The 21,330-nt window shown below is 53.7% G+C and overlaps 1 protein-coding gene and 1 long non-coding RNA gene across 2 annotated transcripts in view; one reads left to right on the top strand and one right to left on the bottom strand.

Moving 5' to 3' along the window:
• Positions 1 to 1,093: 1,093 nt before the first annotated feature.
• On the bottom strand, positions 1,094 to 5,752 carry LOC309873637. The gene is made up of 3 exons (XR_014316442.1): positions 5,603 to 5,752; positions 4,405 to 4,461; positions 1,094 to 1,921 (listed from the first exon to the last, which is right to left on the bottom strand). It is a non-coding gene; the product is annotated as an uncharacterized lncRNA (long non-coding RNA).
• A 172-nt stretch (positions 5,753 to 5,924) lies between these two features.
• Positions 5,925 to 21,330, top strand: part of DGAT2 (diacylglycerol O-acyltransferase 2) — a 31,111-nt gene continuing 15,705 nt past the window's right edge. The window contains exons 1-2 of the mRNA XM_082749641.1: positions 5,925 to 6,217; positions 20,148 to 20,276. Coding sequence (XP_082605767.1) covers positions 6,178 to 6,217; positions 20,148 to 20,276 — 169 coding nt within the window. The 5' untranslated portion in view covers positions 5,925 to 6,177. The remainder of the gene's footprint in view (positions 6,218 to 20,147; positions 20,277 to 21,330) is intronic.

Raw genomic sequence — 21,330 nt, 5'->3', positions numbered from 1 at the left:
AATTTCAAATCCACTCAGTTTCACAACCCATTATATCCAAAGCCTGGGGGAGGCCAAGGATACTAAAGAAAGAGACTGAAACACATCTATTTAGCATCTGACTTTATATTTCTTATAGAGATTCAAATCTCTTTTACAGGCTTTCAGGGTCTTCTAATCTTGGGTATCTCATCTAAAATATTTCTTTTCCTGCCCTTCTTTGTGTGTCCTGCATGCTTTGTGTCAAAATCCTTGTACAGGTTGCTGATTGAAAAACTCCACAAGGCCAGGCTGGGAGGGAGTGGAGCCTGAGCTCATCAGGACCCCTCACTCTAAGAGGAGCTTCTGTCTGAGACAGCTAGCTCTTCTTCCCTAGCAGGGCCCGTGCATGGCTGTTGGTCACCTGGCCCACTCAGGAACTCTGCTCAGGGCCATAGGCCTACACGTAGGCCAGCTAGGGAATCCAGTAAGGCCACTGCAGAGGGAACTGGCGCATTCATACCACCCTCTCTAGGTGACTCAGCAACAGCCCTGATAACCAACGCTTCCTTCTCTCAAGAAACACCAAACAGCCTTTAAAATAAGCACTTTTGAGGCACCTGGGTAGCTCAGAGGGTTAAGCCTCTGCCTTCAGCTCAGGTCTTGATCTCAGGGTCCTGGGATGGAGCCCTGGATTGCATTGGGCTCTCTGCTCAGTGGGGGCCTCCTTCCCCCACCTCCCTTGCCTGCCTACTTGTGATCTCTCTCTCTCTCTCTCTCTGTCAAATAAATAAATAAAATCTAAAAAAAAATAATAATAATAAAATAAGCAGTTTATTCCATTGGCCTGAGAAAGGGCCAGGATTTTGCATCTACTATAGAGCCTAGACTCCTGAACCAGACTTACCTGGGTTTAAACCCTGGCTCTGCCACTTCTTAGTTATGTGGCCCTGGACACATCTTTTTAACCCCTTTGTGCCTAAATGTCTTCATCTGTGAAATGGGGCTAATTCTAGTAGCATGTACTGCATAGGGCTGTCATGAAGCTGAAACAAACCCACACATGTAAAGTAGCTGGAAGAGTAACTTAGTAAATGCTCATTCAAATCTAGCACAGACCTGTTGTCGTCCACAATCCTGCCTCTTCTCCCTTTGGGAGATGTGAACTGCTCTAGCAGTCTCCCAATGCTTCTCCAGCGGAACTCGATCTTCACACACATTCCTAGTCTCCTCTGATTGGGCCTCTGCTCCTTCCAGGACCCTCGGTCTCATTGTGATTTTCCTTTGGGAGCTGTGGTCCCGCTGAGGTGCTATTAGTCTTTTCCACTGCCCTCTGGTTTCCCTGGTTTCTCTGGGCATTTCACTCTTTCCTCCTCCTTCATAGGCTTTCAGACAGTTTGCCTCATCAGGGCCTGTCCTCCCAATTCTTAGTGGCAATCATAATACTTCTATTGATTACATTTGTTGAATGCTACACGCCAGGCTCTGTACTGGGCACTTTCTGTTAATTATTTTAATCCTTACAATCCAAGAAGGAGATACTTTTGTTCCCATTTGGATAGAGCACAGGGAAACTGCGGCTCAAACACAGTAAGCAACATTACCAGGTGGTGAGGTTAGGGCTGATTCAGTCTGCAGCCTGAGTCAGGGTCAAAGTGCATATGGATTAGGAGAAGAGCCTTGTCTGGATTGGTTTATTACAGTTCCTATAAGAATGATCCATTCAGACCTGTCCTGAGCACCTGCTCAGTGTGATGGTTGTGACCGGGTCCCAGCTCTTGAGGGGCTGTCCTTTGCTTCCGGCATGAGGGACATGAGCCGTGCCATCCTTAGTGGGTTGAGTCCCCTGTGCCAGCACTTACTACTCTGCACTGAGTTTCCAGCTGTGTTCCCAGAGTCCTGGAACCTGGACTATAGGGGCTACCCAAGTGAGAGGCTGACCATCTGGATCCTGGGCCCATCCCTGCCAAAACAGAGTGGCCCTTGTCATCTATTGTCGCCTCATGGGCTTCTGAATAAGGGTGGACTTGAAGAAAGAGTTGCACTGCTAAAGAAAGCTGGGAAAACAACTGCTGAATAGTTAAGGTCTTTTTAAAAACATAATTGAACTATAACATTAGATTCGGGTGTATAAGATGACCCACTATACGTATATATTACAAAACGATCACCACGGTAATTCTAGTTAACATCCATCCTCACACATACTCACAGTTTGTTTTAACATGTCTGTTTCTGCCTTGAGCATGCAGGCTCCTGGAGAGCCTGGACTGCACCCCGGGCAGCACAGGGCTGGGAGGGTCTCCGAATGCACCAGGAGCTCCCTGGCAAAATACGGTTTGCCCCCTTTCTCTGCAGGGTAACGGTCTTTGGAGAAATTGAGTAAGAACCTTGCAGACAGAATGATGCAAGGGGAACTTTCGTTACACATTGCAACAGAGCATTCGAAAATGGGGCTGGGGCTGTGCTGATGGCTTGATCCCAAGATTCTCAGCCCCGTTCCTCTCCAGATGGCCAAACCCATCACACAAGATCAGCCAAAGGCTACTTCCCAGCTCCCCCAATGCCTGGCCTTAGAGCCAGGAGTCATCCTCAATCACCCCTGTGGGCTGAAGGCCCATGTCCATGTCCATGTCACCAAAACCTGGAAATTCTAAGACCTCAGCACTTTCCTTCTCACCTTTGGCCCTGCTATCACTTTAGTGCAGGCAGTGTTATCCTCATCTCTCCTCTCTCTCCCTTCTTTCCCTTCTTCCTTCCTTTCTTCCGTCTAGTATTACCCAAATGCCACCTATGGGCCAGGTCCAGCACTGGGCACAGGGACACAGAGAGCCCTCTGATTCTACCTTTGCCCTCAAGTAGCCTGTCCTGGGCAAGACAGCTATGTAAACATGAAGAGTAAAGGTGCTCCGAAAAAGAGAAGCCAGGGGTCTGATGGGGACACAGAGCAAAGAGAGGGTCCTCCTGCGGGTCATGTGCTGTGTATCTTCCATTTGCCCTCCTAGGCCCACTCTCTACCTTTCTCTATCCTGCGTACTTCCTGAATTCTCTGTATGGACTGCATTATTGGGCTCCCTTACCCTCTGGCCAATGGGAAGCCCAGCAGAAGACCAGTGGGAGGGAGAGAGCATGACCCTGCCAGGTCACCATGTTGGCCTGTTCCCCTTCAGTGAAGGCTGGGACTATCAGGGGGCCTGCTCTATGCAGCTCCCCCTCTGCTTGGCCTCCTTCCTTTGGACCTTTAGGCCACATGCCCCCATATTACTAGCTTTGGGGTACTGCACTATCCCTTGAGTTTTCTCTATATTTGGCCTCTATTTTTGCAAAGTTTTTGTATTAAAATTTCCTCCAGTTACCCAGTTCCAGAGTGATTGTCTCCTGCTGGGACCGATACAGGCTGATACAGGCCATAGGTAATCAGGAAGGATGCCATGGAGGTGACAGCTGAACGAGTTCTTATTTGGACCATGATCTTTCTACACCATATGTCACCCCTGCTAAAGCCCTTTATGGCTCCCCAGTGCTCTGAGGATAAAGTCCAGACCCCTTCGCCTGGCACCTAAGACTACAACATTTAGCTCTTGCTGACCAAGAAGCATGTAGACAGAAGGACACTGGAGGCTTGGAGGGAAGGGAAGCAGTCCCTTTAGGGGTCCCAGGCAAATTCCTGGATGACGGAGGAGGTAGGTGAGGTTCTGGACCACAGGGCCATGCCAGGCTCTCCTCACCTCCCCTCTGAGTGAGCTGAGCACTGGCAATGAGTTTGACCCAGACAAGCCCTAGCCATGGGGCATAAGAACTCGTTCAAATCCTAGCCCCAACATGACATCTGGCAAGCTCTTTGATTCTCTGAACCTCAGTTTTCCCAACTACAAAATGGGAATAATCACTCAGGGCTATGGGGGAAGTTTAAAGGAGATAATGACTGAATGGGAATTTGCTCTTGACAAGCAGTTCCAATAGTGGGGGCTGGTCCCTCTCCCCAATCTCATGAGTCAGGGAAAGCAGATGGGCTGAAAGTTCGGGAAGGCCAGAAGGTAAATCCCAGGTTAACTACTTCCTCACTTTGTAGTCCTTGACAAATCACTTTGCCTCTCTGTGCCCCTCTTGCAAGGTGGGGTGATACTCACCCCTGGCAGGGCAGCTGTGAGGATTGGGTAAGTGCACACAGACTGGAGCCTGGCATGGAGCAGGGTACTTGATAAATGTTTGTGTTTGCTTTTCACCCTGGGCCTCTCTTAAAGGCAAGCATTCTCTCTGCCTTGCAGTCTGGCCATGTGAAATAGAGAGTCCAAGGCTGCTGTCAGAGTAAGGAGTTTCAGATTCTCAAGTGTCCAAACCCCCAAAACTAAAGAACGGCACCCATAATTCCCAGCACAACACTGGTGACTGGGGCGGGGGGCAGTGGGACACACCATCCTTGGTGAAGCCCATCCTGGTCAGTACCTGCTTGGTCGCTTGACTTGGCCTCTCTCCTCCTGGTTTGGTCAAAGCACCCAGGGGCTGGTTAGGAGAAAGATAAAGGAAATGTGACTCAGGTCCCAGGGCCATCCTACTCACATAGCTGCAAGAGAAGCTGGGCAGACATTACAGATGGGAATGCAGAGATGTTAGGTGTGGGGAGGGGGCCAGGAGAAGCCAGTGCCAGTGCAAGTCCCCCACGCTCACCTCATACAGGAGACCACAGTCCTAGGACAAAGAAAGCTGCCACGTGTATGTGAAGGGCCAAACCCAAGGCACGTGTTATGGCCCTATTCCCCAAGCCCCACCTCCGTACGATTAGCCCACCTGCTCTTCCTAACCCTCCAATCTAATCAAGGTGCCCTGCTTTTCACACCCCTCCTTTGCTCCATCCCCCACAGGATGAAGACCAATTTTCTCAGTAGGATTACAAGGCCCTTCAGATCTTGTCCCTCACCACCTGTGCAGTCTCCTCTTTTACTCCTCCCCTGCCTGCACCCTTCTTCCAGCCACACCAGGGTGCTCCCAGGGCTCATCTTCAGGCCTTCCCCCATGCTGTGGCCTCTGCCTGAAGGCCCTTACCCTTCTCTCAGCCTGGCAAAAACATACTGATGATCTCCCATCCAGGGGCAAATGCCATCTCCTCTCCGTCTTCCCAGTTTAAGACATCACGTCTGTCCTGCCTTGCACCCACAGACTCCATCTGCAAAACCACTCATCAATAGGCAAGGAAGATAATCTTGCAACATGTGCCTGGCACTATGCTAGGCTTTTTCGTATCTTACTTCATTCAGTTCTTAAAGCATTTCACAAAAATAATAATTATTCCCATTTTACAGATACGGAAACTAAGGTTCAAGGAAGGCAGGGCCAGAATCAGACTCCAGCTCTGAGTGCAAAGCTGCTGTGCACTAAACCCCTCCGGAAAGTGCGTCCAGCCCCAGCCCAGGCAGGGGCCTCTCTTCTCTGATTCCTGTCCCAGCACTGCCAATAGCATCTGTATTTCGCTGTCTCCTGTGTCCTGGACCCTCACCCCTCATCCTCGTGAACATCCCACGGGCAGGGACTGGGCTGGCTGAGTTGGGTCCTCAGAACCCCGAGGTGCAGAGATACTCTGTGGGCTTTCTTGAGAACCAGATGGAAAAGTAGAGGCAGCTTGGGTGGTTTAGGAGCCCAGGCTTACCCTAACTAATCTGGGCACCAACGAGACCCAAAGCCCCGACGCCCAACTTTCGCTCTTAACCAAGTGCTTTCCCCCGCCGCCGGCTGACAGCGCTAAGGCGACGGCAAGTGCTCTGCGTCCGGACCCAGGAGCCGCGGGTCACCGTGGGGAGCCCAGGAGCCCGCGCCCGCCCCCTCCGCCCTACCCCCGGCCCCCGGCTCCCGGCCCCCGGCCCCGCCCGCGCACCGCGGCTCTCTAGCTCCCCCGGGACGAGGGGCGGGCCGGGTGGAACCGCCGGCCCCGCCCCGGCCCGCGTCGGGCCGCCCCGTTGTGAGGTGATAAAGCGCCGCGCTCCGAGCGCCGAGCGCAGTGGCCGCCGCCGACGGCCCGCTTTCGGCTGCTGCTCGGGCCGCGACGGGCCGTGCGCCCCTAGCTCCCCGCGCCGTAGCCGCTCCAGCGTCGGCGCCGTCCACCCCCCGCCCACTCCCGGCCCCCCCGAGCTCGGCGCGAAGCCCTGGCCCCGGCGGCCGGGGCATGGGCCAGGGGCGCGGGGCAAGCCGGCTTCCCGCGGGGCCGTGAGCTGCAGCGGCTTCAGCATGAAGACCCTCATAGCCGCCTACTCCGGGGTCCTGCGAGGTGAGCGGGGGGGCCCCCGGCTGCCCCGCCGCGGGTGGGGGTGGCGCGGCGGTGGGCCCGGGGTCTGCGGGACTTCCGCAGCTTTCATCCCGGGCTGGAAAGCCGCAAGAGGGTTTTCGGAAAGGACGGGGCTAGGACTCTAAGGCAGGTAGGACTGTGTCCTTATAACGAGGCTACGTTGCTGGAGAACTGGCCGGCGTGCAGGTTGAGGTTCCAACCCCTTTCTCTGCTTTTCTGAAAGCATGCCGCCTCCTCCCCGCCGCCCATCTAGGTTTGGGAAGAGGGAAGGATCCTGGGGACCTCTTAAGCGTTGTAGTCAAGTCTGAGTTTAGGCTCCACTCCTGCCCTTCATCAGCTTGTGTCACCTCTGTTACATCACTTTTCTTCTCCCAGCTTGTTTTTCCCCCATCTGTGAGAGGAGGTTGATATTTAACAAGAGCTCCCCAACCCCAGCACTGGGGGCCTTGGCCCCTGGCATCTCCTTCCCTTCACTTCTCACCAGGTGGAGCAAGCCAGGAGAGACTGGATGGGGCAGAATGGCAGGGTTTTGCAATCCCCTGAAAGAGCCAACAGCCAGAGAACATGCCTGGCTGGGAGAGGTGTGCCCACACTGGGCTCTGCCCTCCTCCCATCCTGGAGCCCAGGATCGAGAGCCCACTGGGCGGCAGCAACTCAGCCACAGAAGATGGGACAGAGGACCCTCCGTGTGGCCCAGGCCTTCTTCCACCAGTGTGGAACTGAGGCCCTTGCTGACTATATAGATATACACCTGTGGTTGGAGAAATTGATGGGAAGAGGCATGACCTTCCTGAGGTTTCCTTAACAGATGCCTTGGCCAAGGGAGACCCTGGGAAGTCCATCACAGCTGTCCTAGGTCTGTGTGTGTCTTGAAGTTTCCCTCTCTCCTCCTAAGTCTTTATTCTGCTTGCTGAACCTCTCTTACTTAGCAATTTTTGTTCAGTAACTGACAGTCGCCTACTCTCCCCACCTTCATTATAAAAATAAAACATACTAATTACTGGAATTTTGAAAAATTGAGAAAAACAGGAGGAAAATAACCACTGCTGGCCCATCAACCAACCAAAAATAGCTTCCTATTGCTGTGTTAGTGTATTTCTTTGCAAGTTTATTTATACACATTATATAAAGTTGAAGGCATGCTATAGCTAACAGTTCTGAATTCTGGTTTCGCAGAGGATTTCCTCTCTTGCTCAGAATCACTTAGAGTATTCTAGTGGTTGCAGAGTAACCACCCTGGAGCTGTATCACAGTTTAACTGTGTCCTGGGCACTGGCATTGGCATTGCCCTTGGAGTGCTGCTCATTGCCCTTGGAGAGCTACCGAGCTGCTGTTGCCATTTTGGAGGCAAGCAGCCTGAGCCGCCCCATGACTCCAGCCCAATAGCCTATGACAGCCTCTTCTCTCACTTAAGAGTGCTTTTCTGTTCATTGTACCCTTTGATGCCCATGACAAGGGAAGGAAGGGACTTACCCATGTTTGTGCTTTTAAAACATGCTTTTGTCTCCAGGGAACAGGATAGTGGTGCTCTCTGTTATAGTCCTTCCCAGAGATCCCCTTCCCCCGCCTCTGCTGTCCACCGGCTGTGAGCTATATCTACCAAGAGCTGTCAGCTCATGTTTTTTACCTCAAGTTTGTATTTCAGGAGGACTTTTAGTGAATGATTTTGACCAAGTCACTTAATATCCTATCAGGAGCATTTCTCCATGTTGTTTTCAGATCTTAAGAACTACCCCTGCCTTTTTTTTTTTTTTTTTTTTTCAAACTGGCTGCAAGGAATTCCATCACGGGCTGGTATGAAATCCAAACCAATCACATGTTAGCTCTCTGTATCTACTTTGGTGAAAGACTGGGTGGGGTAGGGGAGGGTGCTGAAGAAGATTTTAGGTTATCTAGGCATCTCCATTAGACTGGCTTCTTACATCCTTGGTCTTTGAAGACACTCCTCAGTGGCCTGGTTTGCCTCTCTGGATAAGTGTCCACTGTTGTGAGGTGGTGAGCCCCTTGTCAGTGGCAATATTCAAGGAGAGACCATGGATTCTGTGAAAGGAAGTCCTGTGTTGGGTGAGAGATTGAAATAGATACCTTGGTGACTGGTTTCTTATCTAAAAGAAAAAGGCAGCTGTAGAAACATGGGTAAGTGGGTGTCTATTGGGGGAGATGGGAGTCTGTGTTGGTAACTTCTGATATTTGAAGGACTATCCTGTCCCTGGGGAGGAGGCTGCTGAGTTAGTCATGTTTGCCTCCCTATCTTTGCCTCTGGACCAGGGGGCTCTTCAGGTCAGAGCCCTCTGAAGCCTGCCTAGATCCTCAGGGTTTAGCACGAGATCCAGAACAAAATGGTGGCAATTCTGGTAAAATTCTGAGCTGATTTGTTTGTTCTGTTCTTGTTTGTCCCAAGGCCAGGAACAGGGGTGGGATTACATGGGATAGGTTTTGATGTGATGGAGAAATCCTAGTGTGGTTAGGGATGGAGTTCCCTGTTATTGGGGGTATGCAAGCAGGAGCTTGGTAGGGAGTGAAACTAAGAAGCTAGATTGTTGGGAAACTCTGGAACTGGGGGTTGACAGTCACCTAACCCAGTCCTAAATCATAGGATGCAAATGTTGCTCTCCTGTTCCCTTCTCCCCCATTTATTTGTAGCTGTCTCCCTTTCCCTGCACTCCTTCCCCAACTGCACAGAGGCTCCTTTGAGGTTATCTGTGCTTTCAAGAGCTCTTCTGTGCTGGGAAAGGAGGATCAAGAGTAATATGTGATTGACAGGATGGGTGACTCAATAGCCAATGTGGAAATCCTGCCCCACCCCCAGCCTCCCACTTCAAATTCAGCAGCAAGTGCTTGAGTCATAAAATCATAGCTATCTCTTAGTGCTGGCCCAGCCCTCTTGTTACCTATGGGATACTGAGGGCCCCAAAGAGAAGGGACTGGTTCAGAGTTATCAAAGCGAGGGTCAGAACAAGATCCACCTCCTAGTCTGTGACTTGCCTCCTTACCCAAGAGAGGAGGTGTAGGGCTGAGCAGGGGGCCCCAGCTGTTGCAGAAGCTCAGCAATTTACTCTGAATGAGTAAAGGTTGCTCCCAGCCTCCAGGATGGGCTGGTAGATCACTGTTTCCCAAGCTTTTCTGCAGAAGCTACCCCAGCTGCCCTGATAGGTAGAGACACCATGGATCCCAGAGCTCTGATGCCAGGTGATGAACAGTCAGTTGTCCCTTATCATATGTCAGACCTTCCATACTCTTCCATGAGGCCATGAAACCCTATGTGAGCAGCCCCCACCACCTCACAACCTCATCTCCTACCCTGCTGTGCTCCAGAACTGCCACTGGTCTTCCTGTTCCTCTAGCATGCCCACCAGTTCTGCCCTGCTCGGGGCCCTTTCACATGCTACCTCTCTGTCCAGGTCTTCGCATGGCTGCTCTGGATCCTTTAGTCTCCTCTCAGAGAGCTTTTCTGACATGCCATGTGTAGAATTGCCCTCCAGTTACCACATCTTGTTTTATTGTTTATAGCCCTTCTCATTACTTAAATTATCATGGGTCCTTACTTATTTAGTAATTGTCTCCCGCATAAGATTGTCGGCCCCTTGGAAGCTGTCTTGTCTTTCTCAGGGCTGTGTCCCTGGTGTCTAGTATAATGTATGGCATATAGTAGGTGCTCAGTAAATATTTGTTGAATGAGTGAATCATTAATGAAGGCTCAGCCCTCCTGAGAGCTGCCCTAGTTCTCTTGGGAGGAAGTCCTGCTTGTAGCTTCAGGGTGGTTCCTCTGTCCTTCCTCAGGCCTCATCTGTGCCTGCTTGTGCTGGGTGTGGGGGCTGCAGCTGTTCCCTGCTGCAGAGATACCCTCAATCTCCTGAGGAGCTGGTTCCAGGGCAGAATGCCAAGTAGGGGGAGCTGGGCTCTCCATGGTCCTTCTCATCACTTCCAGAACTTTTGAAGCCAGAGAGCCAGGGTGCCAGCCCTGCCTTCCCTCTGGGACATGGCTGGGTAGCTCACTTACCCTCTGGGGATCTCACTGCCCTGTACGGAAAACCGGGTCAGAAATCTCAAACTCTCAAGAACATGAGGGTTTGAGCGAACATGAATGGAAAGTGCTTTGTAAATGAACTTGTGACACTCGAGTTCATCCTTGTCACTTGTCCTGTATGATGCACGCAGCAGGCTCCCCACACTGTGGAGAGTGGCAGCCTCTGCTCTGAGGGATCCAGGAAGGCTTTGCCACAATGGGGACTTGGGGTGTGGGCGTTTGGGTTTGCTGCTGGAGCCCCTTCTGTGTGTCAGGCTCTGTACTGTCCCTGGGTCAATCTGCCCTGGTCCTTGCCTTTGAGGGGGATGTACATAGGGTGACTGTGCATGGAGAAGCACACAGCTTCAGGGAAGGGTGCATGGGGGGCTGCAGAGGCCCAAAGGTGAGGGTGGGATGGCTCAGTCATCTCGGCTGGGGTCAGGAAAGACTTTCTGGGAGAGGCGACATTCCATCTGGATATTGAAAGATGAATAAGTGTTAGCAAGGCAGGCAAGAACATTCAGGTACAGGGAATAGCATCAACAGAGGCATGACATTTGGGTGGAACGGGCGGTTTGACTACAGGGCCCCTGAGCGATGAACATGGGCTGAGGCCCTGATGTGCTGCGAGGCAGAGACAAGGGAGACAGAGGATGCCGTATCTAGGCCCTGAGCGGCTCACCTATAACCACCTGGGGGAAAGATTTGAGGGCTCCTGACAAAGGTGCTGTCAGAGCTTCTTGGGGTCTCCCAGGGACGGAGCTTCTACCGGCAGAGCTGAGGGCTTGGGGCCAGGAGTCAGGTCTGGGGTCTGTCAGGCCCCAATGCCGCCCCTGAATTGCTCTGTAACATCGGGAAGCCACTGTCCCTTCCTGACTCTCAGTGTCCTCATCTGTAAAATGGGCGAAAGCATGAGAGGAGTAGCTTTGGTGCAGACCCAAGGAAGCCAAACCCACAAACCCTTTGGGCAAATCAACAGATGTAGGAAGCACGAATTCCTTTTATTATTAGAGCAGATTTAAGGGTCCTGAGTAAAGGGCCCGGAACCTAACTCTGCATCTGCTTCCCATGTAACTTTGGCCAGACCTGCCCTCTTGGGATGTCAGCCTCCTCATCTGTACAGTGGGGAGAGCTGGAAGAGCCAGTCCTCTCAGGTTCATTCCAGCTCTGCTGTGGAAATGGGATTGCAGTCCTGCCCCCTGACAGCTGTGGGAACCCAGGGCCCAACCTCTTCCTCATTCCCATTCTCGGTTTGTCTATGAAAATGGGCTCATGTCCTGTTTGGGGCCCCCAAAGACCGTAGCTCTCCACACTTGCTCATGGATTATGAGAGCGGCCTATTTGGAGACTCCTTAGTGATACCCCCACAAGCTGGTGGTGTCGCCATGGCAACTCCTCCTACTTCTGTAGCTATTTTTTTCAACATGCCAGAATGTCGGGGGTGGGGAAAGCGGGCCATTGGGGTCCTTGGCCATCACCTCCAGGGTTCAGGAGTCTGAGCCCTACAGAGGGAAGGGGGAGGCCCAGGGTCCCAGACTATCTATGGATACTGAGGATGCCTAGCTCCCTGCCAAGATCCAGCATGGGAGGCCCTGAGGACCAGCAAGCAGGGATCTGCTGAGCCCCCCAGAATCCTGATGGCCATGCCAGGAGCTTCCCAGCCAGCACGCCCACCACTCCTGTGTGTCGGCTTCCCCTTTGGGCCAGACATCCTAAATGGCCCCACTTTAAGGACACCTACCCCTCAAGGGGGAGACTATTAGTCTTCCCAGGAAAGAATTCACGAGGGCACTGGTACCAGTTACCAGGTGAATGGCCGGCTTGTTGCTAAGGCGTCCAGAGGCACCATCTGAAGCTGAGGAAGGGAATGTGAGGGCTGGGCAGCAGTGTTCTCGGCCCCTGGGTTGGACCCCAGGACTCCTTGGCCTGACATTCCCAGTCTTTCATGGCTCCCTATCCACTTTCCCAACTAGACTCATCTGCTTACACAGTGGCTATGCTCCAACCTGGCTGAACTCCTTGCCATTAATTCCTCCAACGTGTGCTCTCTCTTCCTTCGAGGCATTTGCAAATGCCATTTGCAGGACTCCAGCACCTGGGTTCATGCCCTTCCCCATCCCTCCCGCCAGCCTGGCCGCCCTTTACTCATCATTTGCACCTCATCTGTCCCATTACTTCCTCCAGGAAGGCATCTGTGAGAATATCCTCCAGATCCAATTGGGGGCCTCCCCAGATTCCCCGGCCCCAACTTATCCTCTGGGCCTAATGGTTCACAGCCTTGTCTCCCCAGCCATAGCTGGGAGGTGCTGCCCAGAGGCAGAGCTCAGCCTCCAACGGGTGCCCAAGAAGCAGAGGAGAAGCGGGGTCGAGGAGCTCTCACCGTCGGGCTGCCGCACCTGCACCTGACGTGGAAAGGGTACTTAGAGAGCACTTGTTGAATGAATGGTAATGTTTGGGCATCCTTCTCTCCCTCACTCTGGAGCCTTCCACCATTGCCCTTGCCTTTAAACCCAGCCTGTCCAGATGGAGGAGACCCGTCCCTCCTGATGTCCCAGAGAGCTCCATTTGACCCTCTGCTGTGGCCCAGGTCAGTCAGCTGTGGACGGGTTCCTCTTTCTTTGGGGTCTGGACCCTGTCTATTCTGTGCAGTCCTGCCAGCACCCAGTCATTTGGGAAACACTTGACTGAGCACCTGCTCTGTGCCTGATCCCCTGCTGGGCACAGGGACCCAGATGAACAAGATGTGGTCCCTGCAAACAAGTGTGCACTCTTTCCTCTGATGAGAAGTTTGGCTTCCCCAAGGAAGGGCCAGCCAGGGAAGTTGAGGAAAGACTCTGAGGGGTCAGCGCTCAGTGTCTGGCAGGTGTCCACCAAGTATGAGCCAAACGACTGAGCAGATTGGACCTGAAGGTGACAGGACTCTAGCTGGGGATGGACTGCAGGGGGGCCAAGAGTGTGGAGAGTCTGCCTGGAAGCAAGGAGTATCTGGCTAAGCAGGTGGTGAGGTGCTTTGTGTGCAAGGTTTCCGGGAGCCCAGGCACGGACTGGGACTCAAATCCAGAAGCACGTCCTCCCAGAGCCTAGACTGGCCTTCCCATCACCAAGTGTGTGATTCCTGCTGGAAGGTGCTTATGGAGGGCCATAGAGGAGAGCTGGCATCTGGCCTTGAAGTAGTAGCATCTGTTAGGCACTTGGCTTTGCTTCTTGGCCCAAACCTGGGGCCAGAAGGGTCTGCCAGGGTCAGTATGTCCATCCCTCTGCCTTGTATCCAGGGCTTGTACCCAGCCCTTTGGAGTAGTTTGAGGTGACTTCCTCACTGTCCACTTGGCAGCTGATGTCTGAGGGCAGAGCTTAGATCCAGGTGGGCCCAGGTGGGACACCTTTGAGGGTAAGGACATGAGCAAGCTGCCTTCCTTCCTCCAGAAGTCCCTGGGGGCTCTTCACATCTCTGTGACATGCATTGTTTAGATTTGTCACAGCAATCCTAGATCATAACTAAGGAGGACACTGAGTCTCTGGCCAGGAAGTGGCTCTCAGGGTCTCACAGCTGGCCATAGTCAGAGCCGGGGTTTGAATCCCAGGCGTGCTGATGCCAACGCCTCTGCTTCGAGGTGGGGCCAGGCTTGGCACAACCATTAGGCAGGAGCGGAGACCAAGGCTCACTTGATAATTACCTAGCATTCACGCAGCTCTTGACTTTTTATGAAGCTCTTCCCCACACACCATCTCATTTAAGTCTCACAAGAATCTGTCAAGGTGGGTGTCGGCTCCACGGCACAGATGAGGAAACTGAGGCTCGCACAGGAAGTGGCTCACCAAGGCTACACTGCCTGCTGGTTAGGGGCCAGGGTTTCCTGACGCCTAGCCTCCTGTCTCCTCTGTACCTTCCCCAGGCTGGCACGCCTGCTACCCCTCCCGGTGCCGGGAGTGAAGGTGGGTGGAGGAAGCAGGGGGCTGTCCCGCAGCCTGACCTGTGGCCGTTCATGTGTGCTGCTGCCTCCTCAGGGAGGCTGGCGTTGCTCAGTTCCTCCCCTCCACAGGTCAGAGGATCCTCCTGTCCCCTCTCTAGCTCATCACCCCAAATTATTTTTCTCCCGAGCGCTCATCTGGCGTTATGTTGCACATTTACGTGAAGGTGCTTTCTCTCTCCTTGAGCAAGATTTAAGCTCCCGAGCAGGTGAGACTTAATCTGCTGTGTTCACTGCTCTTCTCCCCACCCCTACCCCCCGGTGCCCAGTACTGTGCCTGGCACCTCTTAAGTGCCCTAGGCTTCAGGCCTGGCCTCTGTCCGCCTACCTTCTCCAGGAAGCCACTTTTGGCTCCTCAGGTCCTTTCCAACTTCCCTATTTTCAGGTTCCGTTTTGGTAATTGCGAACCCCCATCCCCCGCCCCATTCCTGGGTCCTTAAACCAGCCCTTTCTAACTACCCCTGAGCCTGGTCACAGCACTTGCTTTCCTTCCCTTTGCCTCCCAGATCTTGTCTTCAGGGCCCAGCTGAGGCCTCACTGCCCCCTCAAGGCCTCCCGTGCCAGCACCCTGCTCTGCCCCTCTTCTCGCCTCAGGGCCACGGATGTTCTGACAAACTTGTTGTCTGCTCACTTCTCCTACCCACTGGCCACCATGGTCTGTGGTGAAGCAATGGCTAGGAAATGCCAAATGCACTTCACACGCGTGATTCTTTTTTCATTTCATCGTTGGGGGAAGACCCTGTTGGGGGAAGGTTATTCTCATTTTACGGATAAAGACTCCGGGCCTGAGGGAGGCTGGGTGACTTCCCTCAGGTTACAGAGCCCTGTGGGGTCAGAGCAGCCAAGGGGCCTTCCTCAGATTAAGGGGATTGTTGCTCAGACCCTGTCCGTCTCAGGTGTGTGGAAGAGGAAGCCCAGGAACCCCTGGTTTCGTCAGCCTGGGAGTGGCTTCTGTGGTCACTCTGCTATCAGATGTTGGGCAAGAAGGTGTTCTCACAGCCATTCCCATGGCCACCCCAGCCTCAGCCCTGGGACCGAGGGGTGTTTGGGCCCCACTGCTACAGGCAGCTCTGGCTCAGCCCTGTGGCAGCAGTGCGACTTTTCGGAGCTCACGGGTGGGGGACTCGTGTCCCTTGCACAGCCAGTCCATGGGAAGACGTCCCCGGTAGACTAGGGCTCGGTTTGAGGCTGAGCAGGTGGCCCTCCCTTAGGCAGGGGTGTGTTCCTAAAGTCTGGATGTGCACTGGCATGCATAGTGGGGACCAGCCCTCAATAGCTTGGCATCACGGGAATGATGAGGGACGCAGAGCCCAGATTCCAGACTTAAGTCCTAGCTCCCCAGTACCCTGACCTCCAGCGACTAGTTTGACCTCTTTTGGCTTCACTTCACCTCAGTTTCCATCTCTGTGAAATGGAGTTGCCCATCCCTGCCTTGTCTGTCTTCTTGGGGAAGGCTGTGGGACACTGAGCCCCCAGATAGATGGCAGGGGGCCTTCCTTTCAGAGAATAAGAGAACTGCTCTGGGCTTCTCTGGCTGCTCCATCCATTCTGCCCTCCACAAATCTAGGAGTAGCTATGTAAAGCAACTGGTGAGACAGATGGTGCCTGGGAGTGGCTGCTTGAATGAGCTGTTGGGGACATTTCTTCATAGGACTAGTGAAATGATGCTACAGCCTGTTTTGTCTCCCTCCATGAAAAAAATAAAGAAAAGTAGGTAGTGGGTTCTGTTCCCATCACAGTGGGAAACTCATGCTCAGGGAGGGCGAGAGAGGCTCCCTCACCCCAACCCCAGTCAGGGACCTTCCTGTCAGGCTGCTCAGTCTGACTCTGACACCTGGCCTTCCACTGCCTCTGTGGCTCAGGGGTCTGTCCATTCATGTGTAGCCCTCTCTGAGCACCTGCTGTCACGGGGCCCTGTGCAGGGCCCTGGGTACATAGATGCTTTGATGTGAGCCCTGGCGCCCAGGAGACACTGGCCGAGGAGGGTGGCTGGTGGGACTGGTGCTGAGAGGGCACGGAGGGTCTCTGGGCTGAGGGAGACTGGGGAGGGTGGTGTGGGAACAGACAAGATGCAGCTGAAGGCTGAGGCTCCCTGCCAGCCCCACCCAACACCGGGGGACAGTTGGGCTCAGTGTGACGATGGTGGCAGTGTGGCGTCTGATGGCAGAACTGACATCCATGTATGCTTCTGCCACAGTCTGAGCAGAGGAGTCAATGACAGCTGGGTGTCAGGGCTGGCTGTGGCCTGTGGGTATCCAGCTGAACCTCACTTGTCATCAGCCGGGCAACCATATGGGGGCTGTGGCTGGGAGGTGAGCCTCTAGGTCTTGTCCCCAGGAGGGCAGACACCAGAGTCCAGCAGTCGAAGAGACTGTAGAGTTCATACCCCCCAACCACATGGTATAGATGGGGGAACCAAAGTCCAGAGAGGCAAAGTGACATGGCCAAGGTCACACAGGTGTCGGTGGCAGAACTGGGACTGAAACCTCAAAGCGTGTTGCCACTTCACCTACTCCATGAGATGCCTGCTCCTGGCCTGGCCTGTGAGGGGAAACACTGTCCCCTCTTGCTCCCCCCTACTTTGCTGTGGAGAGAAGAGAAAAGGAACTCGGGGGGACCTGTGGCCTGGGAACAGAATCTAAGTCTGGACCTTGGGCCTGAACTAAATCTGACTCTGGCCAAGTGAATTGACCACCCTCTGGCCGACTGACCTTGACCCTGTTACTTTTTTATCACCATCAAAATGGGAGTGATGGTGCCAAGCTCCCTGACATAGTGACGAACCCGAGTGCCCGTGAAAGTGCTCTGTGGGCCGTGTGGGCAGCACACCTGTCACACAGGTGTGAAAAGAATAAGGGGGGGGGCGGTGCTGAGGAACAGCCAAAACAGAGACCCACTCTTCTTCTCACTCAGCAAACCTTCCCTGTGTTTGCTCTGGGCCAGGGCCTGGCAGGCTGCTGGAAACCCAGATGTGGACGAGCCTGGCTCGGTCATGGGGGAATGGATGTGTAATCAGCAGCTGGGCAACATGAGGGGCTTTGGGACCCAGAGGGGGTCATCTTTTCTCTCCCTTATTTCTCTGTTCTGTGGGCCTCTCCTGACTTCATTCCAGACAAGTTCTCTCCATGCTTTTGACAGTTCTTGGTTTGCACAGACTTTAGAGTTTACAATCCCAGAGAAAGAATGATAACCTCTCTCCAAAGACCTGCCCTTTCTGAGTTTCAAACAATGAGCTGCCTCATCTCATTTTCAGGGTCTCATAAGGTGGGCACAGCAAGGAGGTGTTTCTGGGCAGAGGAGCTGTGATTCAACACCTCTCAGGTCCACATGGGGCTTTCCCAGGGGCTGGGGCTCAGCCTCCCTCACAGGCCAGCTCCAGGGCTGGACTATGAGGTCAGTCAGGTTCAGATGGTTTGGCCCAGAGGCAGCTTAGTGGGCCAGGCTCGAGGAACATAGAGTCACAGCTTCCCCCGGAATCCTCTCTAGGCAGCCTCTCACTCTGACTCCCACAGAAGCGCCTGTCATGCCTCTGTGGCCTTGGCGTTTCCTATTTTGTTGTAGAGTAGGCTGTGGGTAGTGGTTGGAGTAAGGCAAGGAGAGAACAGTCTGGGCAGCGTAGAAGAGGCCTGGCTCTGGCTGCTTGCCATGGAGCTGGCACAAGTCCCTCAGGCCCCTTCTTTCTGTCTGGTTAATAGAGTGAGGGTTGCTCACCTTCCTGAGCTCTGACTGTATCTGATTCCGAGAGACCACTAATAAGCCTAGCAGATGGTTTTGGATTAGGCATTAGCAAGAATGCATCTTTTCAGTGGTTTTGATGGGAGCTATGCCACCGGTGTGGAATTACTGTGTGGTCCCTCCCCAAGCAGACCTCCGTAGGGTGGCTGGGACCAGTCAGCTGGTCCTGACCTGGAACAGGGGCTGCACAGCAAGCCCTTTCCTTAAGCGCCTCAAGCTGCTGACCTCGGGGTTCTTGTCTGCTGTAGGAATTGGTCACATCAAGCAATGGGTGATGCCCTTCCCTCCATTGCCTTTTACTCCCTGCCTAGAAGGTGGAGGTCCTCAGCTCCTCCCCGTCCCTCTTTCCCTGCCCCAGACTGGCTCTCCCTGAGACTTTGCCTGAGGTTCTTTTTAAAATGCAGATTTCAATTTGGTAGATCCAGGCTAGAGCCCCAGATCCTGCATTTCTAAACAGCTCCCAAGTCTGTCTTAGAAGTTTTTGTGGTTTTTTTTTTTTTTCAAGATCTATTTATTTGACAGAGGGAGGGAGGGAACATGCAAAACCAGGGGGAGCGGCAGGTGGAGGAAGAGGGAGAAGCAGGCTCCCCACTGAGCAGAGAGCCCAATGTGGGGCTCTTCGGTCCCACTTTGAATGGGAAAGTGTGGGAAGCAGAAGCAATACTCTATTTCCCCAAGAGAGGGGTAAAAATTAAGGTGTCATTTTGCTCCCCATCCCAGTGTGTGGGGTCTCCAGATGAAACGCTTGGCTGTGTGTTCTGTTCTCTTTCACATCACGCCATGTAAACTTCCCAGTGCCCTGTGAGGACACAGAGGCTCCAGAAGGGGCTGCAGCCCGTGAGGGGCAGGCTCAAGGTTCTGCTGGCATCAGGCTCTTCTGCTGGATCGTGCCCCGTTCCTCCGATCCACCAGACCAGGTACAGGAGACAGGACTGGTGTGTCTGCCTTGAGGTCCAGTGTTATCTGTATGTCTCCTAAAAGTTAACTTTCAGCCAATGCGATTTATGTCGCTTTCTAAACTCTGCTGTGACCTTGTTGCTCTCCAGATTTTGAAGAAATGCAAAGGCTGAAGCATAAGTCCCTAACCCCCTCGCCCAGCAGTAGGCAAGGGTGAAAGGTCATGTGATCCTTGAGGACAACCCTGTGACACAGTCCTTGGGCCCTGCTGAGTGACTGGTGTGAAGCCAGCACCCAGCAGGCACTCACTGAAGATGTGTAGAGTGAAGGGCATGCAGCTGGGGCTCAGTGGGCTTTGGGGGTTGGCAATGGCCCACTTCCTTTTGTCCAGCCCCTGGAGGGAGTGGGCTATGGACTAGGAACCTTGCCCATGCTCTTCCCTAGTGCTGCCTCTCCTGCCATCACCAGGCTTTCAGGTCCCCTCCCAGCCACTGGAGTCCAGGACATCATCCTGGGGGCACAGCCAAAGAGCCAATTAAGTAGGCACATTTCAGCCTAACTTCTAGGCTTGGCGGCCGCTTGGTAGCAGACATAATTGCAGCTGTCACTATGCCAAGCTTCCCAAAGCTCACTGGCCACCGGATGTCTTTGGGGGAGCAAAATCTCCTACCTGATTCCTTTTTGGGCCCCCAGCTCTGGGATCCGAGATGAAGCTGGAAGTGTAAATCCCTCTAAAGGCAGTAATGGTGGTGGTGGGGTGATGGGAACTAGAGGGTTCAGTCTGCTGGGAAAGGGGTCCTAGAGATGAGAGGGGGAGGGACTCAGAGTACACTTGGAGAAAAAAAAAAAAACATTGCAAATTGGATATTGAACCTCTGTCCTTGGCCTCCCAGGCACAGGTAGCATAGATTAAATATTTGTACTAGATCTAGATAAAGGATAAGGACAGGAGTTGGATTGGGGTGGAGGGGAGAGAAGAGAATTGGCAATTAGGGAGAGCCTCCCCCCGACCCCAGCCCCTTGGGATACTTCATTTGGTCTCCAAAATGACCCCATGAGGGGAACACCATTCCCAATGGGTATACGTAGACACTGGGGCACAGGGAAGGATGTGAACAGACCAGAATCACAGAGCTCCTGGGGAGCAGGGCTATAATCAGAACCCGCGTCAGTCTGATGTTGTGACCTGGCTCCCTTCACATCTAGGAAGTTGTCCAGGAAGGTGTCCGTGGAGGCGGGTCGGTGTTGGGGGCTCTGTGTCTGGAGGGAAGGGTGGCAACAGGCGGGCCTCTCCCCTCTGCTGCAGGCACTGGCTCCAGCATCCTCTCCGCCCTCCAGGACCTCTTCTCCATCACTTGGCTCAACAGATCCAAGGTGGAAAAGCAGCTGCAGGTCATCTCGGTGCTACAATGGGTCCTGTCCTTCCTCGTGCTTGGTAAGATGGGGCTTAGAGGGTGAGGGCAGGCAGCGTTCTCCCCAGCAGAGCTGAGAGCTGGAGCTCTACTCTGCAGGGGTGACAGGGGAGAGCACCCTCCCCCTTATCACCTTTCGGGTGCCCGATCAAGTGCTCTGGCCCTGGGCATGCACAAGGACTTGGCACTGCAGTGGGAGGTGGTGGTACCCTTCCCATTTTATGGAGAGGAGACCCAACTCTCACTTGAGGTAAGTAACTTGTCCCAAGTCACACAGATTTAAATCCAGGTCTGTAGACTCCCCAAAGGCCGTTTTTCTCCCACGTGCTACCCTGCCTGCCAACAACCATTTCCCAGCAGGCATGTTGCTTTGCCTTAGTGTGCTGTGGTGCCGGCTTGAGTCCTGACCCTACACAGACAAACTCTGTGACCTGGAACTCTCTGGAAGTTCATTTCCTCATTTCAGCTGGGACGAAAACACTGCCTTCTTCACAGCACCTTTGTGGAACTTGAAGATGAGGGATGAGAGCTTGCAGCACAGGACCTGGTCACAGTGGGTGTCCATTATAAGGGAGTCGCTGGGGGGACGTGCCCTCAGACCCCACTCCCAGCTGCCAGGTCCCAGTGGCTCCTACTGAGCCATTAAAAGCTTCCTCCCTTTCTCTCTCTCACCCCCTCCCCTGCCAGGGCTCTGGCTACTTCTGCAGGGCCGGCTTGGTGCTCTCATTCCCTGCTTGCCCCCTGGACCAGGATCAGGCCATGACAGATTGTCTGGGAGGAGGATAAGGCCCATTCATGGGCAAGCCCTCACTCTCCTAGCCTCACCTCTTCCCCAGGTCCCCCATGCTCTCAGCACCTTGAGTGGCTTCCTAGCACGTCGTAGCAAAGCATCAAAGAGCACATTCTGGTGCCTGTGGGAGGGTCCTTCCAGGCACAGCACTCTTTAGGACGGTCCAGGCTGATGGGAATGGTCAGGAGCTACCCTTTCAGTGCTGAGCCCCCATTTTTCTAGGAGGCATGCGAGCCTCTGAGACCACATTTCCAGGGCACTTCCACGCTGTCCCTGCCTGCCTTTGC

The sequence above is a fragment of the Mustela nivalis genome (assembly GCF_964662115.1).
Source record: "Mustela nivalis genome assembly, chromosome: 9".
Classification (NCBI taxonomy): Eukaryota; Metazoa; Chordata; class Mammalia; order Carnivora; family Mustelidae; genus Mustela; species Mustela nivalis.
The sequence above is the reverse complement of the archived record's forward strand: the minus strand, read 5'-3'. Positions and strand labels throughout refer to the sequence as shown.